We start from the raw sequence: 22,606 nt of genomic DNA on the forward strand, positions 1-22,606 counted from the left end.
GGCGGACACAGGGAAATAAACCAAGTGATCTTTGTATAAATAAAGCAGGGTGGGGACCTGGTTCAGATCAGCACGAGGCCCCCACACAGGCAGCCGCTGACCCACTTCAGGGGAGTAAGAATCCACTATTGACTTTCTATTTTTTTGTCCCAAGAACAAACAAAAATCTGGGTATGTGTGTGAAATTTTCTAAGCCGGGCAGAACATACACTGAACTTGTAGTGCACCATGTATTCTCTCTGGCCTAAACAAACACACAAAAATCCTGACTTATCCAAAGCAAATAAAAGCAGAGGAGTGCGGAGAGGAGAGCGTGGCCCTGAGCAGACACACGCGGAGGGCCGAAGCGTGTGCCGCCACAGCAGAGGTGGCGAGAGGCCAGGACGGCCAGCAGTGGCCAAGAGCACCCGGCACAAAGCAGGCGGCACTTCTCTGTGAGGCACAGGAGAACCAGCCGGGTGGAGAGGAAGGCCTGGAGGGAGGGCAGCGGGAGGCCTGGAATGAATGGAAGGCCACGAGAAGCACACAGGGCACAGCTCAAGGTCACAAACAAGAAGACGACGAAAAATGATCTGACTCGGAAAAGTGTAAGATTGTGTTTATGAAAATATCTTGGTAGATTTGCTTTATTTTAAATTTGGACAGTCCCGACTCTTCTCAGTGATCTTTAAATGTGACCGTGTTTGAGAATGGATCATGATGGCCATCTGAAATGGGACTAGTTGCACAAGACAGTAGGGAAGTAGAACACTGCGTGGAGAAGACACTCCCAGGTGAGACAAGAAGGCAGCGGCCCTCCTGCTCTGGGTCCCTTTGTGGAGTGTGCCAAGAACACTGGAGCCAGCTGAGACAGGAGAGAGCGAATGGCCACTGACGGCTCCCTAGACTGACGCCATTCTCACACGTGCTGCACAGCAGACGGCGGGTTAATAAATTAATCACTATACCAGGCTGGTCTGCATTTAAAACTGACCTAAAAAATAAAATATCTCTGTTTCTCTTATTAAGAGCCTGGCCCTTCTTTCAGCAAGACTGCAACAGTCTAGATGGGCAGCAGCATTGTGTGCTGAGCACTCGCTCAGAAGACAGCTGGCATTATGATAGGCAAAGTGCCACACCAAACCCGACGGTGAATATAAAAAATTCATCAGTCCTGAATAATGTCATGAAGGAGCACATGCCTACCAGAAAAGATAAGAGACACACATAAATAACCACAACTCAAGGTAAAGTCGAGAGGGAGGTAAATGAAGAATCCTACATGCTCCAGAAACGACTGAAAAGATGGGCAAGAATGCTCCATCATCGAGGGACTCTTACCTGACACAACAACCAGCGTCAGGGTCGGTCTCCCAGTTTGCAATCTTTCTACCAAGATATGCTGCCTTCCACCACGGATACAAGTTTTCTGCTGAGCTCTCCAAACCCAGACCCCTGATCTCAGGTTTTCATCACGGTTTCCTTCTGTCTACGCTTAATCTGTGGTGCCCGAGACACTCTTCCTATTCCACAGGAAGCCATGCCACATACAGAAGACTTGCTCCTGCACATGGTCAGCCTGAGAAAGCCGCGGGGACTGACATGACCAGGACTGCACCAGCACGGTACCAGCCGCCTCTCCACAAAGACCCCAGGGTTCAGGCCCACGGCCCACGAGAGGAAGGCTCACCAGGAGCACCAGCCAGACCTGCGCCCCACAGCCCTCCCGCCCGGCCTCCTCGGACACTCCATCCTGGGTGCACTTTGCAGATACAGGACTGGAGGAAACGCCTCCTCTCCGCAGCTCTAGAAGAGGCCCGTTCAACACAGAGTACACAAAGTCTCCTAAAGGAAGCCGAAAGGGGAAGCACGGATGAAAGAAAGCAGCCTTTGGTTCTCAGATGAAGGAAAAACACAACCATTATCAACTTAGTTCCAATAATAACAGATAAAAAAATCGTAAAACTCCACGATTAGTTAAAAATACAATAAAAAAGCAAAATGAGAAAGTACTGTGTCTTCATGCGTGAGTCCCTTCAGCAGAGCACATGATTCCACTCACATTAAAATGTCCATGTGCTGCACGAACACTTCAAGTACTTCCCTCGACTCCGCTCTGTGGAAATCGGAACTCAAGCTCCATGGAGGCAGGCGCTCTGCCTGTTCTGCTCACTGCTTTATCTCCCGGGACTCAACCTAACGTGCTGAAGGGTCTCAACGCAGCTCCGCTGAACCGTGCTGAGCACCACAGCGCTTGCTCTCAATGTATGCTGGCAAGATGGAAGATGCCAGGAGCTGGGGCTGCGGCTCAGTGGCGGAGCGCTTGCCTGGCAGGCGTGAGGCTCTGGGTTCATCCTCAGCACCAAATATAAATAAAGAAAATAAAGGTCCATCAACAAATAAACAAAATTAAAAGAAAGAATTAATGATGTTAAAACAAATTTCATGACAACTAAATCTAAGAAACAACAGACCGTGCACGTCAAGTCAGAAGGAAACATGACAGTATGGAAGTAGATTAATATGAAATCCCTTCCCCTTTCCTTTGTTATGAAGAAAAACTGATTTCAATAAATTGGTACTTAATGTCATTCATTTCATGTAAGAAGTTAGGATACAAAATTACATGTTTCATCTAGTATTATTAAGAGTAAAATATAAGGAAAAAATTAGGAAGAAAAACTGAAGAAAAGATAAGTGGCTTAAAAAGCATCTATTACTAAATCACTTCTCTCAAAGTTCCCTGGCTTTGTGGATCTGTGAATACCAGTTTTTTTCTTTTTCAATTTCTTATTACTCGTAAATTGTTTCACATGACTATGTGGAACTATCGACATAATCCAATTTTAATGTTAAGAAAGTAACAATATAAAAGCTGGTTTTGGACTTTGTTTTTGTCAAAAGTGAAAAAAACATATTTTGCACATCTTTGCTTATATTTATATTTCATATCACACAGCTACTTCTATCCCCTCAAAATACAACTTCTTGAAAACCATGGTCCTTTGCCTCATGGTCTGCTTATTAAATTACAACTATCCATGCCCTCATAGAATATATTCTTATTAAAATTCTCTGAAGGACCTATTTAAGAAGCCAGTTGACTCAGTCCACTCTCTGCTGCTACAACAAAATACCAGAGACTGGGAAATTTGTAAACAAGAGAGGTTTATTCAGCTCACCATTCTGGAGGGTGAGAAGCCCAGGATGGATGGGCAGCATCTGTTGAGGGACTTTGTGCTAGTTAATATGGAAGAAGGGCCAGCAAGTGTAGACATACAATATATAGGTTGGAAAGACAAAGTGATTAGCACCCATTATCAAGAATAGCACCTACTGTCAATCAGGAAAGCACTGCTGGTGTGGTTTTTACACACAGCTCTAATTGCTCCTTCCTTCCCTTCGATTAGTTAATAACTGTAAATCACATGGAAAAGATAATATGAGGAACATCCAAGTAAGAGAAAAATTTCTTTCAGAAAAATCAATGATACTATAGTGAAAGGTCTGCTTAAGGATTAGAACATCAAAAAATACAGTTACCAGGATTTTAAACATTTAGGGATTAGAAATTTATATATGAATTCCAATAAACTATAAAATCATATAATTTAGATAATTAGTATCTTCTTAAATTCTTTGAAAGTAATTGTTTTAGGTGTCATCCAAATAATTCATGAACTTACTGATTGACAAAGAGATTAAAACTCATTTCTTTAGCTATTGATGGTTATCTTCAGAAAATGTAATAAAGGAGTTGTTTTTGTGTAGAGACTCCTAAAAGGGAAACTTGCGTATGCAAGACTCCGTGCTGGTTCAGTACACAGTGGTTCCATACTGGACGCTCTCCATCACACCCGGCATCTCACTCTGTGCCACAGGCATTAACTCAGATATCCTCATTGGTGAATGACGTCACAGTCTTAAGCCTGATTTTGGTGACCAAAAGATACACCCTGACTTCTACTGGATGGCTTGACAGATTAAAAGGCCTACAAGAGCCTCACCTGTCTCAAAAGCAAGACTCTCTGACTGGCTTTAACAACTCTCCCAAGTTTCAGTTCTACACCACTATCCCTAACTCTTCGCCCGCAGCACCACTACCATTTATTTGGGTTTATCTGAAAACTGCACTCAAGCCACACGGCCAGCCCTTGCTCTCCAACCTCACTGCGCACAAACTCCTAACTCACTCCTCTTTCCATCGAGGCCTTAAAAGAATCCCATTACTACAAACATGTAGAGATATACTTCAAATGCCACTCACTAGCCTGGACAGTTGACTGACACTTTCTACCCCTCAGTTTCCTCATCTGTAAATGGGAATAACCTCACAGGAATATTATGAAAATGAAATGGTTTAACATTTGTAAAACTCTTAGAACAATGACTAACACATATTGTTTGCTACAATTATTAAATATTATCGATGTACCTTCAAAATTTATAGATTTCATGACACTAGATTTGAGGATATCATAAAGTAAGAATCGCCCTTTTCAGAGCTATTCAAATCCCGCTCGAAGCCCGTCCAGAGACACACTCATACCAGCCCCAGTGCATAGGGCAACCATCATCCTTGGGGCGCAACTTTAATCCTGCCAAAGCCTAGTTAATGTGGGGAGAGTCACTCAATGTAGAATGAGTCACTCAAGTAGAAATGAGGCAACAGCAGGCCCAGAGTAACAATTATAATGAGCACAGAAGTGACAGGTGAAAAGTTTTATTTTCAAGGAGTTACGCTTTCTTGAACAGATTCTGAATCTGCAGCCATTCTGAAAAGCAACTTGCTCACTTGGATCAGTCCACCTACCATGAAAAAACACTTCACTAAAATTTGGGGGAAAGTGCTCTCTGCACTACTCATTAAGAGCACTAAAGTAATTCCAAATTTTCACTATTTTATAAACATCACATAAACTTATCATTCAACTCTTCAATTAGTTAATAGGGGAATAATCCCAAAACCACATTAACAAATTTTCTTTAGATTCTCAATGCCAATGATGTCTGTTAAGGAGAAATTTTCATTTAAAGAAAAAATACACTGTAAACAAAAAGGTACTAGCTTCTACACTGGGAGTTCCTCTACTTCAGCTCTTGGTATAGTTGATCCTTCCTGAAAATACGGCCTGGTGTCCAGGCAGCTAACTGTTCCTCTCTATCATAAGAACAGACTCCCCTTACTACGGACAGTTACTGTTAGAAAGGGAACATTCTGTTATTAAACAAGTACAGTGAAGACTTACTTTTAATCCACATACTGGGCAATATAAAGTTCTGTTTCTTCCCATACTAAAATAAACAGTTGTTCTCACAACCACTGATGAAGCCCAATTGCACAGCACTAGGAAAGATATCTCACAGAGTTAAAACAAAACAAAAAAATCCTAGCTGAAAATCACTAATTGTCACACAGAAACCCAAACACCATGACATTCTTTACTGTTACCTTTTGAATGCTTCTGCTGGGTTCCTCTCACATTCTCCAGGCTGCAAGAGGCTTTGAACTGCTGGATCTCGTAGCTTGTCCTCATATCCTTGGAGTAGTCCACTGCGGCAGATCTGGGCAACCAGGCCCCTAACGAACCCTCCCACACACAAAGTGTCAGAGTCCTGGGCTTTGCAAAAATGAAAGGCCAAAGCCTGGCGATGTAAACCTCTCTGCAAGCTTGTGGGTGAACTTGGCCATAAGAGTTCAGTGCACAGGGCTGTCTTGCCACTGCCAGGTCCTCCTACCAACAACACACCCCAGGCGGCTGCCTTTCCTGAGACGGCACCAGCATTATTCCCAGAATTCATCACAAGGGACGGTGTGTTGACAGCACTACTACAGCAGCTGGTTTTCTCCTGGAGGCAATGCTGAAGCTTGTGGAAAACCCACTCCCTACAGTAAAACTGCTTCCCTTGCAGTAAACTCGTTTGAGCCATTTTGCAGACTTTCTCTTCCCAAGGATTAGTCATAATAGATTTTTTATCTTCAACATTGGCTAGAAGCTAGGTACACCAACACAGTCTTTATATCCATTTGGACATATTACGTCGACTTTGAATGACAAGAGTAACCAGTTACAGAAAAATTCAACAGCCACAATTTGTCAACACAATATGCATGACTGTATTTGGTTCCATATTCTCGATTAGCAAAGAATATATTAGTTTAATTGCTGAAAAGACACAAAAATAACTGGTTCCAAAGCTCGCCAACACTTTTCCTATATCTTGATGGGTCATATGGCTCCATCGTTATATCTGGAGTTTATGTGATTGTAGAGATTTCAAGCATACAGATGAGACAATACATCTGGAAAACTTAAAAGAGAAAACCCAATCTTTCAATTTATAACAAATGCTTCTCCAGACTCCATGTATTAATTTTTCGCCTGAAAATTAGATGTAGAAAAGCTGTCCATTATCTTAAATGTCACCAAAGAAATAACATTTATATACTACATAGGTAGTTCTGCATTACTTGTTGAAGGATGATCACTCCAAGTACTAGTTCTTGACAGTTTCAGGCATCTGGGCAACTGCCAGGGAGGTGTTTCAGATTAGTCTCTTATGTGGCAGAAATGACAAACCACTGTTTACACCTTCTTAATCCAAAGCCTTCATAAACTGCATTTTTCAAGACAGCAGATTCCTAATAAACTGGTTCCTGGGTCTTAAGATGTCCAGGTAATCAACAATTTCCGTAAGTAACTAAAATGAAACAAACAAAAATAGCTTAGTGCAAAATATCTTATGTTAAAAGCTTATTTACACTTTACCAGTTAATCTCAAAATCCACATACCTCATCTCTGGCACTTTCGAAAAGTTGGACAATAACTCCCTCCCCAAAGATAATCGTTCTATTTCCCTATTGTATTTTTTTTCTCCTATGGTCATGATACCCAGCCAGATTTTAATAATTTAATCTCAATATTTGAAACCTTTTCACCCTACAAAGGGAGGAAAAGATACTTTATGCACATGCAGCAACACCCTTCATTTTGGCCAAAAGGCTCTTTCAGGCTAGCTTGGTAGAACAGCGCCTCCAAGGAAGCTCTATCAACCCGCACAGCACAGGCAGTCAAGGACTGTCTGCTGGACTCGCCACACTTCTTTGTTGATAGTTTGCAAAATCTAGGGAAAGAACACCGGGTTGCGGCTGGAGGGGAACTGGTTAATGAAGAAGGAAAGGCGAAGATTTCTTCCACGGATGGCAAATCAAACCAACACGACGCGAATCCTTTCTCCCGCTGCACCAAGGACGGACGTGCAGGACGGGGGTCCGGACCGCCACCTCCCACTTCGGGCTGCCGGAGCTCCTCCCGCGGAGGAGGGCGCGGGGCAGAGGCTCCGGCGCCGGGGCAGCCGCAGTCCAGCTCCTCCGGGAGACAAAAGGGGCCCCGGGCCCGGCGCCCGACCGCCGAGGCTGCGGCGCCCGGCAGAGGCCGCGGTCCCGCACCGCGGTCCCCGCGCGGCCGGCACGCCCGCGCCGCCCCGCCCCGCCACCGGGGTGTGTCCCCGCAGGGAGGGGGCCGCGGCCGGGGTCCCGCGCGGCGCCCCCGCCCCACCCTGCCCGCGGCGCGGGGCGAGACGGAGCCGGGCTGGTCGCGGCGGAGAGGCGGGTGGCGAACAGCCCCGCCGCAGCCGCGCGCTGCCGACCGAGGCCGGGCCTCGCTCCCGCCGCCGCCGCCGCCCCTCGGTACCTCGGCCCCCGCCGCCGCCGCCGCCTCAGCCTCAGGCACTTGCTGCGCGAGAAGACGCCGCCAGCAGCGCTCCCGGATCCGACTGCAGCCGCCTCCTCCGCCGGCCTGGGGCGCGCTCCCAGCTGCAGATCCGCCTCTTGGCTCCCGGCGACTGCCAGCTCCAGCTGCCCCAGCAGCCCGGCCGCGCTGCTCCCAACCCCCACCGGCCAGCCGCCGCCACCGCCGCGGTCAGGGCAGCGACTGTCTCAGGCAGCCGGGCCCGCCGGCTCCGCCCCGCCCGTGAGGCCCCGCCCCTCGAGGACCGCCCCCGCCGCCGGCCTTTCTTCACCGGCCCGCTCAGGCCCCGCCCCCGCCGCTGGCCCTTCCTTACCCGCCGGCATAAGCCCCGCCCCCGCACCCCAGTTCGCTTCACTGGCCCGGGCAGGCCCCGCCCCCTTGGGACAGGCCCCGCCCCCAGGGCCTTTCCTCGCCTCCCTCGCGGCCCGTGCCCGGGCGTGCGCTGCTGCCTGGGGCCCGCTGCTGCTCGGTGGGGGTGCTTTTCGTGGCTGGCATCGGCGCTCCGCCTTTCCACGGGGGGCGGAGGACGGGGCGGGGGTGCGTTCTCGCGGCCCCTGCTCTCAGTAGTCGCCGCCTCCCTCGGCCGCGAGCATGTCTTTGTCCTCCCGGCCGCGTCCCTCCCTGGCCGCGCGCCTCCGAGGGCGCTCCGCCGGCCGCCCCTTGCGGGCCTGGTCGCCTTACCGTCACGGAAGTGCGGGATGCTTCCCAGTCGGGGACCCCGAGGGACCGGCCGAGTGGGGCCGCCTCCGCCGCCCGCCTATTCGGGACGCTCCGGGGCCGCACCGCCTGCCCCTTGCCGGGGTCCGGACGCGCGGCGGTGGTTAGATCCCGGAATTCTGCTGGGAAGAGAGGTGTGGTGACCACCGAGGGAGTGGCACGCCGAGTGCCTTCGTTATTTTTACCGTATGTGCTGCAATGAAGAGTTCGCTCTCCTGTTTCCCGGTGTTTCCCAAAGTCCCGAGCCGGCCTCCCTGGTTGAGGGACGGTGGAGTGCAGCGAGCATACTTAAGTAGGAGCAGGGCCAGCAGTCTGCCCGCCCTTCCCGGGCTTGACCCTGGCCTGAGGCGCAGTGGCCAACCCTGATCCCTGTACCCTGAATTTGGTGGTTCTCTTTCAGAACACAACCAAGATGACAGTAAAGTTTAGTTTTTCCATAATTAGGTGAAAATTGATTTTTTAAAGCTATGAATTATGAGTTAGTTTATTTTTTCATATTTTTACTGGTACTGCACACGATGTAACATGATTTGACCTGTAGTATTTCCCAGTATTTGTCCTGTCTATCCCCTTGGTGCCTCTACTCTACCAACTGATATCTCTTCAATTTACAGATTTACGTGAAATCTCCCCCTCTCCAACAGACACCTTTATTTTCCTTTTTCTTCTCTAGCTTTCACATTTTTGAAAACATAACACCCTTGATCTGAGCTTGGCTTATTTCATTTAACCTAATGTTCTCAAGTTCCATTCATTTTCCATCAATGCCCTAATTTCATTTTTCTTCATGGCTGAATAGAACTCCATTGTGTATACATACCACGTTTTCTTTACCGGTTCCATAGTTTGGCAATTGTGAATTTCGCTGCTATGAACCTGGGTATGCATCTATGACTGTTGTATGACTTTAATTCTGTAGGATAAATACTATGGAGTGGGTTAGCTGGGTTGTATGGTGGCTCCATGCCAAGACTTTTGAGGAACTTTCATACTAATTTCCATAGTGGTTGTACGAATTTACAGTCCCACCAACAGTGTAAAAGTGTTCCTTTTTCTCCACATCATCCCCATCATGTATTACTATTTGTATTCTTGATGGCTGCCATTCTAACTGGAGCCAGATTTCAGTGTAGTTTTATCTGCTTAAGCAGTTTTAATGAGGACTTAGTTTGCCATGCCACACGGAATGACTCCAGTTTCATAGTTGTCAAGTTATATGGTTAGAGAAAATTTTAAATGTTAAAAACGTATATCACATTATCATCTCCATTAAGCCACTTGCTAGTGTGATAATTAAAATAGTTTCTAGCTGACAGGGAAATTCCAGAAACTTGGTTTGGTGGACCTTTCTAATGATAACTAACCCCCAGAATGGAATACTGTTCCCAGTGACATCAGCTACAACTAAGCAGTTAATGATCTTCAGAACCATCTAGAATGTTGATTTTTCACTTTAAAGTTCATTTCAAATACATTTCATTTTTATTGCCTTTTTCTTTCTCAATAGAAAAACTTTAATAAATTTTTATAATACTTCTTTTTATTCATTACCTACGTGCTAAAAATAGCATGAGCAGAGTTCCTACACCTGGTACTATTCACATGGTTTAATCAATTTCTTAGTCATCATTTTCTCCAACTGTAGGTACTGGTATTTTTCTGAAAAATGCTTTTTTTTCCATATGGTTTTTCTATTTTTATTTATAAAATTATCTTAACAGTTGCCTAAGTTTGAAGTTACACTATCAACTACTGCTTCTCTACAGAATATAATATCTTAAATTGAAAATTTTCTGTTTATAATAAGATACCTACTAAGTTCAAAGCAAACTCTGCTTAATAAAATATATTCTCAATTCTGATTTCTTTATACTGAAAAGTACAATTTTGCAGCCCAAATCGTTTCCTAGAAATTGTCTTTTTTAAAAAAGAAATCCACTCAGTTATGTACTTGAACAAATGTTTTTACAAGAGGAAGCTCATCATATATTTTAAATTTATGTTTTCTTTGATGATTTTAAGCAATTTGTGGACTGAACCACTTGACATCTCAATTTTAATGTATTCGTGTACAAAATATAGCTTTTTGTGTTGTTGCAGGGCTGCTGATGGAACCTGAGGCCCCGTGTATGCTGGCTTTCTACCACTGAGCGACATCCCCAGCCCCAAATAGAGTTTTATCCAATTAGAAGCAGCAGCTCCATCAAGATTCTCCCCACAAGTCGAAGTATTCCAAAGCACAATTATAAATTTCAAAATTAGGTCTTTTGTGAAGTTTGTGCTCTTTTCATAGAGTACACCGATTTTTTTGTTTCACATAGATAAATTGCAATTTATTCATAAGGTCTGTTTTCAAGCATTATAATACTTAAAAGCTGCTGAAGGTGAATACTCTGATTTTAGAGTTTCAGTGATTTTGAACAAAATGCCATGAAAATGTAGAGGATGCATGTTAGTCCTCCAGTTAACTAGTAGGTCCTATAGGTTTATTTACAAAATAATGCTAAGGAGTCGTCACCAGCAGGCTTTCAGATTGGACTACAATGTGAAGAACTCTGTTCACGGTACAAAAGCATTCAGCATATTTTTCACCTGCTCCAATGCAGGCAAAACGAACTCTATTTCACATGTTCCAGGCAAACCTCACATTTAACCTTCCACATTTACCAGTGGACCTCAGAAGCGGCAGCCCAGTGGGCTCATGTATGTGGAGAGTGGCAGCAGCTGGCCACAGCATGCTAGACTGGTATACCAGGTACCAGCAGCCTCAGCAGCCTCCCGAGCTTCTCTGATTATGACCAGTCCCAGGACAGCTTGAGGTGCAAATGTACCAGCCTCTCCTATCAAGCCACATTTATTTATTTATTTATTTTCAGCTAGCACCCTGCACAGTACTCTAATTACTCTGAGTTTGGAAAGGACCAGGAAAAAAGTTATCACTGGCCATCTTTCATATTTCCCCACAAATTTAAAGAACACTGTTCACGTCATCTCACACACTATTAAACATGGCAGAAGCTGGAACTAAAACAAGATCTATCAAACCCGTCCCAGATGATTTTAATGCTAGTATTATTAATAAGAGTCTTGTTTATACAAACACATACATTATGTTAGTTATGTTGATTGGACTTGCTGGAGACCTAGACCAAGAAAAGATTTGATTGGCATGATAAGTATAATGATAGGAACAGCCAGTTGTGGTCACTCTCTTAAATAGTCTTTTAAAAGAACACTTACTTAAATTTCACATTTAAAAAATACTAGTAGTCAGCTCTATTCAGTCCTGTTCTTGAAAGCATGTCTTAAAATGGTTTCTTACTTTAAAAATGTGGAAGAAATAGGCCTCTCCTTCGAAGAATTAAAAGAAGTCCCAAATAAGATTCGTTTTGCAGAATCACCAGCTAAGCAGAATGAAGACTTGCTAGCTCTGATTATCAAGTAGCTGGTTACAATGTTTATCTTTATTCTTTAGGCTCTTAAGATAGAGCAAAATCTCAGTAGACCCAAGAATTACACCTACAGTACACATGATATGATGAATCTCAAATTCATATTTCTGTCCATCCCTCACATACACAAGGTGTTTTAAAAAGGAAATTAGAATCTCCTGATGTATGTTTGTCCATTGGATTCTCATAACTGATTTTTCTACCTCCTCTTCTGTGTAGTTTAAAGGATCTCCAAACGCCAACCACAAAGTCACCCTCACCCTGTCGTCAGGTCTCTCATACTGATAAATGTCATTCATAAGCTTTCTCTGAACTACATTTTACATGTCCAAGACTAGCAGAAGCTGACTTCGTAATAAGCTACATTCCTGACCCCTGTGTCATGTGGGCCTATATAATAATAGCAATAATTGCATATAATTATACTACTTTGAACCTAATGGTAAATGTCATTTGCTAAGGTGAACTTTCATAATTTATTATGTCCACTATGCATTCTCTGATGAGGTTTCTGTGAATGAGATAAATTACTCACTTGACTTGTTGTGCACAATTTATTATTAACGTGACAAATTCTCAAGAAAATAAAAGAGATTATTTCTTGTCCTCAGTCTCTCTGTCTTCTAAATCCACACCTCCTTTTTTTCTTTTCCCAAATCTCTGTAACTTGCTAAATAGGCATGCCTTAGCACTGGTGACCTCAGGAAGGTATATCAGATTGATTCGGAAGATTAGTATAATGTTCTAGAAAGCACAAAAATAAACGATCGCAGCCTCTGTGGGGGAGTCCCATAAGACATTTTCCTGGGGCCACAGAGGCTCCTGGGAGTCCCATGCTTTCCATCCCACAGAGCTGGCAGGGTACTGAGTCACATTTCCCTGTGGCGATGACTCAGATGGGGACAGCCCAGGACAGAGCAGTGCCAAAAGCCCCACACAGGGTCCTCGGTTTCTCAGAAAGTTTCACCTGGTGGTCCAAGGTAGGCCGGAGGTGAAATGGCCACCATGGTGACACGAGTAAACTTCCCACTGCTCAGTTCCATCTAGATATTTCTGAACACTCTCAGTCAGCCTAACATATGATCATTCCTTTGGGGAGTTAAATTTTCTTTTTCTTATTTAATTTTGACTAAGCTTTTTCTGTTTAAATTTTTTCTTTTTTTCTGACAGACGTTTGTAACTGGAATCCCGAGTCTAGACTGAGTTGGTTGAAGAGCCCTGTACGCCAGGTGTCTTAGCTACGAAGCACAATGGCTTGTCAGGATTGATGGCTGTGCCAGGAACATTGGAAATGCCACCCTGCAATTATCCTCTGAGAAGCACAGTTAGATTCCTACACTCTTGAAGAAGGAAGCGATGTTTTTATACTCCTCCCGGCAGCTAGCTGCACTTGGTAGCTAGACTCTCAAGATGCTCCAGCAAACTGTGCCTCCTGCAGTTGATGTCCCTAAGTAGTCCCCTCCCACTGTAGCTTGTGGGCCAGTGTCCCTGGCGTGTGGCAGAATGCCGGGGCATCAACTCAGGCCTCCATGAGAGGAGGACAATGGTTTCCAGCACCTTGGGGTGCTCCCTCTTAGAAACTGTCAATAAGAGATCTGGCCCCCACCTTCAACAGCACTACAGAGCAGCCCTACTAGGAGGCCACAGGGAGAGGAAGAGGCCCAGCCAGCCCATAGCCCGGCTGGCACTGGGGTCCTCAGATGACTCCAGCCTCCACCACTGTGAGCCGCGACTTTATGAAGAATCCCAAGAGAGACCAGGGAAAGAACCGTCCAGCCGAGTTCTGGGAACCACAGAAATGGGCTGATAAGGCCAGTGCTGTTTTGAGGCTCCGCGTGGTGGGGTGGCTTGTTGCATAGTACCAATAACTTAAACACCATGGGGTGGAAACCATAGACAGCTTAGTGTTCCGCACTCAGTGGCTGAGCATCCCCAGTCCAGAAATCTGAAATCCAAAATGTTCCACATCCAAAATATTTGAGTGTTCCCAGGACACTGCAAGTGAAAACTTCCATGCACGGCCTCATGGAATGGCACGCAAGAGTTCCACCACATTTATGGTTGCAACCTCAAAAAGATAATAAAACAGAAATTTTCTTCAGTCAAATCAGGCGTATTAAAAGCCTAGAGCAAGTGAACTTTGCGTTTAGAGACCCACAATCTAAAAAAACCAGGAAGCTGGGTGTGGTGAAAGACTGAGGCAGGAGGATTGTGAGTTCAAAGCCGGCCTCAGCAACTAAGCAAGGCCCTGAGCAACTCAGTGAGATTCCCAGTAATAAATAAATAAATAAATAAATAAATAAATAAATAAATATTAAAAAAAATAAAGATGGAATCCTTTTGTCTAACAGACCACATGGAATAAAAAAAAGGAATTATGCCTTGGAGAAACATCTAGAGGGAGTATGTCTTTGAACTGACTTTAAGGTGAAGTCGTCATTTGAATGTTAGGAGTTTCATAGTTTGAGGACAGTGTAGGGTCACCACAGATAGCTGCACAGGCTATGTACGGCACAACTCCAGGTGACATTATTCAAAAGGACTATGATGCATTTCTCAGGGACTGGAGCGTATCAAGGTTGGGAATGTAGTTGGAGGTTATGTTTGTATACATAACGAAGCCCCCAAACAATGGTTTGATTATGAGGGTGTGTTTCTCTTGGGCATTAAAAAGTTGGGAGGCCTAGTTTATATAGTATCTACAAAGCCATCAGAAACCACCCCTGATGTCTCTCTTCTGCCATTCTGACTATGTAGCTTTGTCTTCATCGTCACCTCCTATTGAATGATAAACTTGTTCCAGGTTGCCTGGGGTTGCTGCCCCTGTTTCAAGTAAAAGCCCCGCATCTGGGGAACCTCCTCAGTTAACCAGGATAGTTGGTCTCAAAGCGTTTCGTACCCACAACAAGCAGGACAGAGACGGAAGGGTAGGAGTTGAGTGGAGGGGGCCCAAATCAGCAAAGGAAAACTTGTCTGTGAATTCATCAGAGTTGCCAGAATTCTGCAAGGTAGGCAGAGAAATAGACTGCATTTTCTGGACACATTGGTGCTTACCAGGGTTCTACTGGTAAGAAGTGAAAGAAGCCTCTTCGGAAGCCAGTTAGGACTGTGTGACGTTCTCTAAAATGCTCAGCATGTTTGGAGCAGAAATAGAGAATCAGATAACGAGAGTAAGCCAGGGCTGAGGACTGTCAAAGAAGGAATATCGGAAGGCCAAGGAAACAGGATTTTCGTGCACGCATATTCTCAAAATAGTTCAAATGAATTGAGTTCTGGGGAAGGAGGACTAGATGCCCAGGAAGGGGTTGTGCTCTTTTCTCAAGTGATAGATGCACCAAGAAATTAGAACAGGTATCAAGATTCCTTTTGGACTTTTAGATACTGGGGAAAATTCTACCAGAGAAAATTAATGATCTCAAGCTCTTTTTGGCTTATGGCAAGAGTGTTTGCCTTTAATCCGAGATTCATCAAATAGTTCTGTTTCGCTCGTTTTAAAATTCCAAATTTGAGGATGAAATTTATTTAAAAATTTTTACTAAAATGAAACTTTCTATTACAATGATAAAAAATCAATAAAGACATTATTAATGGTGAAAAGGAAAATCTTGTAGAAAAACAGATGGTGAGATGACTGAAGGAGTTTTTAAAAATGTATTTCAATGAAAATGTGTGTGTAAATTTAAGCTAAATATTTAGCATCACATGACAATTTGGAAAGCTCACTGATTGACAAGGAAAACCATTTGTCTTAAGTGATTACTGACTGCTGTTAGTGACTGCTGAGTTGGAAGCACTACCTCCTACTTCAGTTGGAGCACATTTAGGAATTTATGCACTTATCAGACTGGAGATAGTACATGCCGTAAGAATCCCTTCGTAGCAAGTAATATTTAATGTGTATTTTGATTTCCCCTACTAATAGTTGAAGGGGTTAAAATGAAATCCAGAACTACTGCTGTTTATGTAAGTACACTTTAATGAATCAGTAAAGCAGAACAATCAATCATTATTCAGATATTACATTGCCTCCACGGAGAAGGCAAGCAAACCAGAAGAACGTGACAGACCTATAGACCAGCATCTCAGGCTTCAGTGGTGACATGCAAGACAATGCCCACATGCAGCCACAGAGTCTTTTTGTTTATAGCATTTTGCTCAAGAAGGCTCTGTGGAAAAGTGAAGTTTTTGAAAGAGGACTCGTTTTCTGTCCCTGCACCAGCCTTTGGTGGGGGATTAGAATTTTGGTGTCTGTGGTTGCACTGAACACTTTAACCTGAAGCCTAGAGGCTGAAAACAACCCCACCCATGACTTCTCACTGTGCTGTGTCCAATTGGTGGCTCCCTCGAGGCACTTCAGGGGCTGTCACGGCCACTGTGGGCCAGCAGCTGGGAGGGCCTTCTCCCCGGGCTCCTCCTCTGCCCGGTGGTCCAGTGTTGCACAAGAGCTGGGGAACTCTTGAAACCTTGTGAAGTCTAGATTCTGGAACTCCTCACCTGGCTTCCTGTCCCATCTCATAAAAGTCAAGGCAGTTCACAAGGACAGCCCAGCATCTTCAGCGGTTGCAGGGCACATCCCATCGCTGTTCAGTAAGGTTCACAAAATTATCGTCATATTTTTTAAATACCACAAATGGAAATCTTTGAAAACTTGATATATAATATTAATTCTCCACCAGAGAAAAACAAAAAGCATACGTACACCAGTTCTCTGTTAATTTTAAAGAAGGCTGATCTTGTAATGTTACCTCAGATCAGGATGGCCTGCTTTAAACAGCTTCCATTGTTATGGATTTAATTCAAGGTACAGCTTAACAGAAATAAACAGGAAAACCACAATTGAGATCAAAACCTATGTCCATCTATACTGACTTTTTTTCAGTGTTAGATTCTGTATTTATTAAAAATTACATTCTTACTATAGCACAATTTTAAAGACATGAAGACTGAGAAACTTGAAGTATGTTAGTTGAACAGAGACTCATAATTTTTAGAAAGTATTTTGTTTGACTTCAAATGGAACATTACTCATAACAAGATGATAGCACTTTCAAGTTCTAAAAAGTTCTAAAAAGATTTTTATTTTAATCAATTTGTCATTCTGTCTCTGATTACATTCTTTTAATCTGAGGAGGTTAAAAGCAAATAGTTTTTATCTTCTGCAATCATGGGTAGTTGAAGGAGCTTCCTTTAAAGAAGAAAGCAGAATTGTTGCTTAATTAATGTTATTAAAAAATGTGTTGAAGCATATGACCATTTTGCAAAAATAATTTTATAATTACTATAACTTAATAATTGGCATCAGTTAAATCTTCTCAAGATACCTTTCTTTTCAATAGAATTTTTGTAAGGTGAACTGATTTTATAATACATGGTAGTTTAATTTGGCTAACTTTAAAGTGAAATCAATGAAGAATATTTTTATTTTTATTTGATTTTTATGTGCATTCATTATTTGCTTCCAGAAGAATTTAGAAATGTCACCTATGTAAGTGCCTGGCACTTCAGTCTGTAGTCTGGGATTGATAAGATAAAAGCAAGACTTTCAGATATGTACACAAGTTATATAAAAGAAACACTGGCACAGTTCCTGAACTTCAGGAGAAACAAGGTGCTGTGATTTGATACCACATACAGCCTCCTGGGCTGTAGAGGAAAAAGTAGCTTAATCAAAGTATGCGCTCAGATCCGAGTGGGGACGATTATGGGAAAGGGCACGGCGTTATATCCGGAGCCCACTTATTGTACACTCAATTACATGGAGAGAAGTCCCAGTTCAAGCAGTACTATAGAACTAAACCACCTTGGCAGTGGCTGTCCAGGAGAATCTTTGTTCTACTTTGTTTTGCCGCATGGTGGCTGACCTTGAGGAGGGAGAGGACTGTGGGTATGGACTGGAGAAGGGCTCAAGGAGCCAAGAGTGACCACTGCCCAAAGGCCCAGAAGGAATGGGAACCTCAGTCTGCAACAGCAAGGAATGGACTCCACCAGTCACAGGAAGGGGCCTGGACGAGGACCTGAAGTTCCAGAAGGAAACACAGCCAGCAGCACCTTGAATCAAGTGGGGCTCAGCTGAGTTCCCAACTCAAGGAGTCAAGGAGCTGGGAACTCAGCTGAGCCCCGCTGGATTCCTGGTGCACAGAAACTGGGAGATAATAAGTGGGTCATCTTTTAAGTGTGCAAGTTTGTGATCATAGGTACTGTGGCAATGGAGCACTCATGAGATTTTGGTACCAGCTGTGCTACCATGACAAATCCTCAAATATGTGCAGAGGGTTTTGGAATCTGGTGGAGAACTAAGGCTGCTGGAATTTTGAGGGGAATAATAAGAAAAAGAAAGCCTAGATTGCTTTAAATATGGACCCTAAAAGCATGACTGGGAAGTGCTCAGAGAAAGATAGCAGCAAGTTACTGAAACTGCAGTGGATGGAAAGGCAGAACTTGTAAATGATGAACTTGGATGTTGGGTTGAGGAGAGGTCTAAGCAAAGTGTTGAAAGTGTTGAGGTGAAAGCTGTTTTCTTCTTTCTGCTTAGAGTAAAATTTGAGGGGAGAGAGAGAGAGAGAGAGAGAAACTGAGGAAAGAGCTGTTAGAAAGGAACCAAGATTTGTCAATGTGGGAAATCCTCATCCTCTTTGCCTTTACAGATGGGAAAAGGTGCTAAAATCAAGAGATTGCTCTAGAAGTGTAGGAAAAAAAGCTGAAGGTGTGACTGTGCAGCCTTCTGCTGCAATTCCGGAAAGATGGGAAGGTCAGCGCACACAACACTGGGGGTGCCAGGTATGCATGCCCCCTGGGCCTTCCCAATGCGCCCAGAGAGCCTCCAGGGAGCTTCTTGGCGTTCTCCTCAACTGCCCCAGAAGAAGCTGCAAATGGAAAAGGAATGACCTCAGCAAGGTGAGAGCACATGTTCTGTCTCAGGAGATGAAGCTGAGGAATCCACACGGGCCCGCAAGGGGCTGAGACTGTCTCATCAGCAGGAGAGCTGCTCGCGGGAACTGACAGGGACAGATCTCATGGCACAGGGAGACGCTCAGAACCTTCCAGCTCTCCTGGCAGGGGCGGGGTGGACAAGCTCCCTTCCACACAGGACCGAGAAGCTCCCAGGGGTCAGAGAGGAGCACCACGAAGGGTCTTCCCAGGCCTGGGGACCTAACGTAAAAGGAGTTTCCCCAGTTAGATTCAATTTTCCCATGTTTAGAGACGAATGCTAGTAGCAGTTTTCAATCACTGTGTAACAAATTACCACAAATGTAGTGACTTAAAACAGCACGAATTGTTGTCGAACAGTCCTCCAGGTCAGAAGTTTGACGTGGCTCAAGCGGGTTCTGCCAGGGTCTCAGAGACAGAAAGAAGATCTCAGCCGTGGGTCTCACCTGGAGGTCCTTGCAGGCCTGCCCAGGTTATGGGCTGACTGCGCCCCGCAGGCCCATTTCTTCGCGGCTCTCCCCTGAAGTCCCCTTTTCCTGTCTGCAAGAGGACGGTGTCACTTTCTGGGGATTACTCACACTCCTTCGCACAGGTGCCCCTCCTTCCTCAGAGCCAGCAAAGGCAATAGAAAAATTCACTGCTTGGATTCTCTCTGACTCTCCCTGGCTTCAAATCTCGTCCTGGTATTTGAGTTTACGAGAACATTTCGAACCTCAGTGGTACACAGGAAATCTGTACCTTGGGTTGAAGTCCAGAGCGCAAGCCAATGCCTCTGCAGAAACCACCTGGATTTGATGTGTCCCTTCCTGCAGATGCACCCTCCTTTACATTACTAACACTGACTCTTACCTGAAAAGGACTAATGAAATCAAATGACGTGTAGTAGGGCCTGGGATTGAAGCTCTGTTGGATTCTCCGGGAGAGCAAGGCCTATCAGAGAAGATGAGAAACTCAGATGTGAGGCTTCTTATGCCAACTGGGGGCAACTCATGGGAATTATCAGGTTCATTCTTCATTGTAGGAATGTTTGTACAATAAAATTCCTCAGAAAAAAGCTTCTGCTGAATGTGTACCAAGCATTGTATCCCTGATTACCTGTGTAACTCTGCTGGGACGGTCCCTGATGTAACAGCAGTGTTCACAGGTGTCCAGAGTGATGTGACTGCTGGGTCTCCCTTTCAAGATCATCCCCCTCATCCTCTGCCTGACTACGTAGCTCACCCACTGGCGACCCTCCCAGTGCCACCTGTTTTCCCACGTTCTTCCGCATCTGCTCTGACCTAACGCTCATTCTCACCTGTTGGTTTTTTGTGTCTCCTTTTCATCTTTCAAAGTCAGATCACTAAACCTCTGACCCTCCAATTAGTATTAGGTATCCTTCTGAGTTGTGCCCTCTTCGCACCCGCCTCCAAAAAATTCATATATTAAAGCTCTTATTCCCAAGGCAGTGGAATTTGGAGACCAGGCCTTAAGGCAGGAATTAAAGGTTAATGAGTTCACACACACGGGGCCCCGAGCCAGTAGCATGGGTGACCTTGAAACGAAGAGCTGGAAGGGACACAGGCAGGCATGTGGCTGCACAGGGAAAGGCCAAGTGCAGGCACAGCAGGGAGGCAGCCGTCTGCAAGTCACGGAGAGTGGCCACACTAGGCACCAACCCTGCTGGCACCTGACCTTGGCCTTCTGGACAAATTGTGCACAAACCAGTCCAAGGTGGTCTGTTAGGGCAGCCCCAGCGCAGAGCCCGCATGGCTCCCCTTACACAGCTCCTCAGTCTTGGTTTTTTCCTTCTTTTTTCTCAATAGCAAAACAAAAACAGAACAACATCAAGTACACTCATAAGCAGAACAAGAAATGTGAGTGTGGAATTGTTGGCTTCTGCATTTAACTTCAAACTTCTGGACATACTAGGCCGAGTCTAATGTTTCCAACAGCTTCCCTCCTCCTCCTTCCTTGTTTTTGGTACCAGGGATTACACCCAGGGGATTTAACCTCTGAGGCACAACCCCTGCCCTTTTATCTTTTTTTAATTTTGAGGCAGGGTCTCACTAAGTTGCTTAAGGCCTTGCTAAGTTGTTGAGGCTGGTCTTGAACTTGCGATCCTCCTGCCTCAGCCTCCCTAGTCACTGGGATTATAGTCGTGAGCTGCAGTTTCCAACTTCTTGCCCTGTGTTTTCTCTGAAGCTTCTTGTCATCTAGCTTCTACCTGCACAGCCCTGCCAGATGCTGTTTTGCTGGTCACCATAACCTTCAAACATGGCAGTCCCCGTCCTCACCTGTGTGGATGTGTCAGACAACACTGTGGCTCTTTCAGTCCTGTCGCAACGCCTGTTCCTCAGAAAGCCATGGTTCTCCCTCCTTTTGCTGGTTCATTCCCATCCATGGGCCCCTTAAAGGTGGATGTTCCCGGGCCTCACCTCCTTGTCCTCCTTTCTCTTCACACCTTCTCATTAGAACTTTCAACTTCCACAGTTGTCTGCCCTGGAAGGGACACCTCGGGACACGCCTGGCCCCACCTCTTCCTGCCCGGCTTTCTACTGAGTATTCTCACTTGAATCTCACACAGCATTTCAAACTTGGTACACTTGAAACTGAATGCCAATGAGAACTTGGAAACAGGGAAAACTGGGCATGAAAACACAGAAGGGAAAGCATGTGGGTCTTCCTGCTGGAGAGGATAATTTTGCAGTGTCACCTTGCTAGAGTTGAAGAAAGTCAAGTGACCTGCAGCAAGCCCTCGAGTCTGAATCTCTGAGGGAGAAGCTGGAGGGCTGGAGGACCGTCAGTCCACGCGGCCTCGAGATGTTGTGCCCTTAGCTTGAAGCTATCGGGGCAGAACTGAAGAGATGGAACTCCAGTACGGAGACAGGCCAAGGGAACATCCTCCGGTTCTCCTGAAAACTCTAAGAGCAAGTTGTTGATGTCAGTCTCATACTTTTTTCCTCCAAATTGTTCATGTCAGGTTCCCAAGTTGTCTGGTCTAGACACCTTCGCACTTTTAATAGTCACTGAATAATCAGGAGAACTGATTTATGTAGCTTGGGAGCTGTGTTTATGCAGCAATACGTTCACTACACTAGAGATTAAGACAAAATGCAAGTGATGTTTAACCATAAGTCCACTACGTGTTAATGTGAATAATGTAATTTTAAAAACAATTTTAACTTCCAAAGCAAAAAACTCTGAGAGAACTTCAATGTTTTATATCCTGCAAATCTCGTTAATGCCTGACCTAAGATGACAATGCGCTCTCCTCTTTGCCTGTGGATGCTCTCTTATGGTGTGCTGTCTGACTGAAGTATGCAAAAAGAAAAAGTCTAGCCTAACACATAAAGTTGGGAAAGGCGCAGTATTTTAGTAGCTTTTTAAGATCATTTTAAATATTTATCTTTATACTACACCTGAACTTGGCAAATGGTGTATCTTAAAGCCTGAGCTTCAAAGTGGAATCTAAATTAATGTCAATGAACTCTTACAATAAATTTAATTAACCATTACAATAAATTTATTTGATCTGGTTGAACAAATTTAATTGGTCTATTATAATAAATTTATTTGGTCTACCTTCAACTTTGAATGGACCTTTTATCTATGCATGATTTTGTAACACTATGAATCTATTATTTGGAAAATATTAATGAGTTCACTGAGCTATGCAGATACATTTCATTATTTAATATCAGAAAAATAACCGTTGTTGGGGCTGGGTTGTGACTCAGTGGTAGAGCGCTTGCCTAGCACGTGGAAGGCACTGGGTTCAATCCTTAGCACTATATGTA

At 44.6% G+C, this 22,606-nt stretch overlaps 1 protein-coding gene across 3 annotated transcripts in view; it reads right to left on the reverse strand.

Annotated features, from left to right (window-relative positions):
• Ankrd50 (ankyrin repeat domain containing 50) overlaps positions 1 to 7,933 on the reverse strand; it is a 39,088-nt gene extending 31,155 nt beyond the window's left edge. Inside the window, exons 1-2 of one of the 3 annotated variants that reach the window (XM_047566986.1) lie at positions 7,675 to 7,933; positions 5,432 to 6,681 (exon numbers count right to left, since the gene is read on the reverse strand). In XM_047566986.1, the coding sequence (XP_047422942.1) occupies positions 5,432 to 5,943 (512 nt within the window). In that variant the 5' untranslated portion in view covers positions 5,944 to 6,681; positions 7,675 to 7,933. Of the gene's footprint in view, positions 1 to 5,431; positions 6,682 to 6,773; positions 7,225 to 7,674 lie in introns of those variants that run through there. The other 2 variants (XM_047566987.1, XM_047566988.1) reach the window with 2 other exon arrangements.
• Positions 7,934 to 22,606: the final 14,673 nt, after the last annotated feature.

This window comes from Sciurus carolinensis, chromosome 10, assembly GCF_902686445.1.
Source record: "Sciurus carolinensis chromosome 10, mSciCar1.2, whole genome shotgun sequence".
Classification (NCBI taxonomy): domain Eukaryota; kingdom Metazoa; phylum Chordata; class Mammalia; order Rodentia; family Sciuridae; genus Sciurus; species Sciurus carolinensis.